The 3,314-nt window shown below is 49.6% G+C and overlaps 1 protein-coding gene across 6 annotated transcripts; it reads left to right on the top strand.

The window, feature by feature from the left end:
• Positions 1–601: 601 nt before the first annotated feature.
• On the top strand, positions 602–2,861 carry LOC119129204. Of its 6 annotated transcripts, XM_037262298.1 has the most exons (8): positions 603–832; positions 984–1,343; positions 1,562–1,819; positions 2,126–2,216; positions 2,272–2,329; positions 2,436–2,566; positions 2,673–2,751; positions 2,785–2,861. In XM_037262298.1, exons 1-7 carry the CDS (start codon positions 787–789, stop codon positions 2,728–2,730), a joined length of 1,002 nt encoding a protein of 333 aa, XP_037118193.1. In that variant the 5' UTR covers positions 603–786; the 3' UTR covers positions 2,731–2,751; positions 2,785–2,861. The 6 variants fall into 6 exon arrangements, with proteins under 6 accessions (XP_037118196.1, XP_037118197.1, XP_037118193.1 ...); XM_037262296.1 differs by having other exon boundaries at positions 2,673–2,832; XM_037262300.1 differs by having other exon boundaries at positions 2,470–2,566; positions 2,673–2,832.
• The last annotated feature ends 453 nt before the right edge of the window (positions 2,862–3,314 follow it).

Consider the following 3,314-nt stretch of genomic DNA (forward strand, 5'->3'; position numbering starts at 1 on the left):
GACGACGGTACAGTCGACACCTACGTACGACGACATTGTGTGCTGAGCAAGCTGGTCTCGTGCGTGAAGGTTCCGGGCTATATAATGTATGCGATGAAGCGTGCTGAAAGAAAGTAATAGTTCTTCTTCCTCAATACACGGTTTGGTTATTAAGAACCCACAACGAAAAAACAACACATTTTGCACTTGTGTTTGTCCACTGTTGGCCACTAGATAGCGGCAAACTTGTTTTACACTGTTTAATATTGAACTGAGGTGAGGGTTAGGTTAGGTTAGGTTAGGTTAGGTTAGGTTAGGTTAGGTTAGGTTAGAGGGTTAATCTTTTCCTTGGTGCCAGTCCCCTTTTTGAACATTTTCCACTAGTCTAGTCTTTTCATTGAAAACAAAACTGCATTTTGTCCGGTCATGCCTTGGTCATCAGAGTCATCATTAGTTTGCCACTTGTCATTGGCATCACGGAAAAAGGGAAGGTCATGGTTGTCGATGAAAACAACAGCGCCAAAGTGAAAGCTCCCCGGCAACGAAACTCCGCCCCTCGAATGTTATCACTCATCATTGTGTCAATAACAACAACAAAAGTACATTTCAAAATAACCAGAGTAAACATGAGTCTCTCCGTGCAATTCTTCATTACGTCTGCGCTGAGCATACACTTGAGGTTTTTGTTCCCCGATTAACTTTGAATTTCATTTTCTTCCCTGCTCGGATCAACCCAAAAGAAAAGAGGAAATTCGACTTCTTCATCTCACTTTTGTTTATTGCTAAATCATTTCCTTCTCACCCGCCATGCTTCTTGCACACGCAAAGGTGTCGGCCTTGCTGCTTCTGGCAGGTGAGTGAACGCCATCACACACTAACGTCTGTGCGTGTGTGTGTGTGTGTATATGTAGTATGTGTGTGTGTGTGTGTGTGTGTGTGTGTGTGTGTGTGTGTGTGTGTCACCATGTCATGTCGGTTACAAATGTGCTGTGATGTCATGCTAGCTGGACATGATACGACTACGGCACTTGCTGTGGAGCGGGTGCGCTACTCGCCGGTCAAGTGCGCGGTGCGCGGCTCCACCGTGACGTTGTGGTGCTCCTTCACCGCCATCATGCCAGTGGTTCGGGTGGTGTGGTGCGTCAATCACCTCATTTGTCAAAGAACCACGCCGTCCGTGTACGACAGCAACAAGCCCAACGAGAACTTGCGCTTCGTGTACTTGGGGGACCACGAGAACAACTGCACGCTGCAGATCCGCCAAATCATCAGCGAAGACAACACCACCTTCCGATTCCGGATGGAAGCCGGAAACACAAAAGGACATTTCACCGGCCAAACGGGCGTGACCGTCAGCGTTCTCGGTAGGACCAACACGTCGCTTGAGTTTTTGCCGCACACATCATAAAGAATGACTTGGGGGTGTCCCAGCCTAACAGTTTCAAGCTCTGACTTTTTGTTGTTGTTGTTGTTGTTGCACGCACACCTTGTCGTGTGGGGTATGGGTCTCGGGGAGCCTGTAAACGCGCCACTGGCCAAACGTGAAGCCGAGTGTAGACGTAGCATCCGGTCTCTCTCTTAGATGCCGAGCCGATGAGGGTGCAGAGCTCCGCCCCCGGTCCCATGAGCGTGGGCGCCGCCGTGACGTTGAGCTGCACGTCCCGTTGCTCCTTCCACGATCTGGACGTGCGCTGGCATAAAGACGGGCAACCCCTGCCGGAGTCCGGCCCCACCCTCAGGCTGACGGCCGAACGGTCGGCCAACTACACTTGCAACCTGGCCCTCCTTCCAAATACCATGTCGCCACCCTTTAGGCTGAACGTGGCAGAACTGCGCACAGGTACTTTAATTACTCTTGGATTCTTCAACTCTTTTCCCGTTCTTGTTTTTCTTCAGTGTTTTTACACACTCACATGCAACAATCATGCACACACAAACATGCACCGACTCACAAATTCACACGTAAATAAATAAAGTACAAAAGCGCACACTACTGTAGAAAGAATGCACACGCTCACACACACACACAGGCCCCTGAGGCAAATGCGTTTCGCACACACACGGCTGTTTTGCCTTCGTTATGTTTTCACACATGAGAAAATTGCAAAGTCACCAACGCGTCCGTTTGCTTTTGGTGACTTTCCAGGTGGACATTTTGTTTTGACGCTCAGCGTCTCCTTGGGCCTACTGATGGCGCTGCTCCTCACCGTTGCCATCGTCTTGTTCCTCAACAAACGGTGCGTCCCCGTGCTAGCGGTTAGCCTTTGCACAGTTAACGTGTTGACATTCCAGCAGGAAGCGTCGGCAGGCGTCTCCTCACGATGGCAAACGAGTCAACAAGGAGCGTGAGGTGAGTTTGCTGGCACCCCATCATGCACCTTGCACAACTTTCCACCTTGTGTATGTGTGTGTGTGTGTGTGTGTGTGTCTGTGTGTGTGCGAGCGTGCGTGCGTAGAAGTGTGAACAGGTGTACGGTAACACGCAACCAGGTGGTGACCGAGGCGGTCCAGATGCAGAGGAAGCGGGCCGGAGTGCAGACGAAGTCAGTTATGCCGCTGTACAGTTCAAAGCAAAGGCCGTCAACAGGTGCCACACACACACACACACACACACACACACACACACACACACACACACACACACACACACACACACACACAGTGTTGCTATTGAAGCATTGTTGTCGTTTGAGGCCGGTGGAAACCAAGGAGGACGTGGTCTACGCGTCAATAGCGCGTCTGTCCCCGTGAACGCTCAGCAGAAGGAAGCCACGTTGACCCATGTGGCGTCACACGCACGCCCCAAGTGATGTCGCACTTTCTCACGTTTCAATAAAGTCGGAGCAAACGCCACGAAGTCGTCTCTTGTGTGACCTGACATCATTTCTGTCAGGACTAAGCACCATCAGACATTTATTAAACACTGAAACAGAGAAAAAAAGACAACCAGTAATTATTTTTACTTGCGAGGAGAACAGCAGAGAGTGCTTCAGTTACAATCTCTAAACCGCTCTGAAGCCCACTGTTCCGCTTCCTCTCTTTTTATTCTTTAGGATGCCCTGGTTACATAGGCGTTGCTGCACTAAAGGGTGGGGGGAAAAACTGCAGCAGCAGTAATGCTGTTACACCAAAAATAGATTGTTGTTCAAGACAGACAGTTCATCATCTATCAGCCGACAGCTGTCACTCTGACAGTCGGGGTACGATTCCTATTTTGTGCCTCTTGACCGATTGACACCTCCTTGGCTGCGGTTGATTAGTCATCTTGAACTGCTGAGCACCATTTTCCTGTGGAACAATGCAACTACACTTTCTTTTGTTTAGCTTTTTTTCTT

This window comes from Syngnathus acus, chromosome 10 (genome assembly GCF_901709675.1).
Source record: "Syngnathus acus chromosome 10, fSynAcu1.2, whole genome shotgun sequence".
Taxonomy (NCBI): domain Eukaryota; kingdom Metazoa; phylum Chordata; class Actinopteri; order Syngnathiformes; family Syngnathidae; genus Syngnathus; species Syngnathus acus.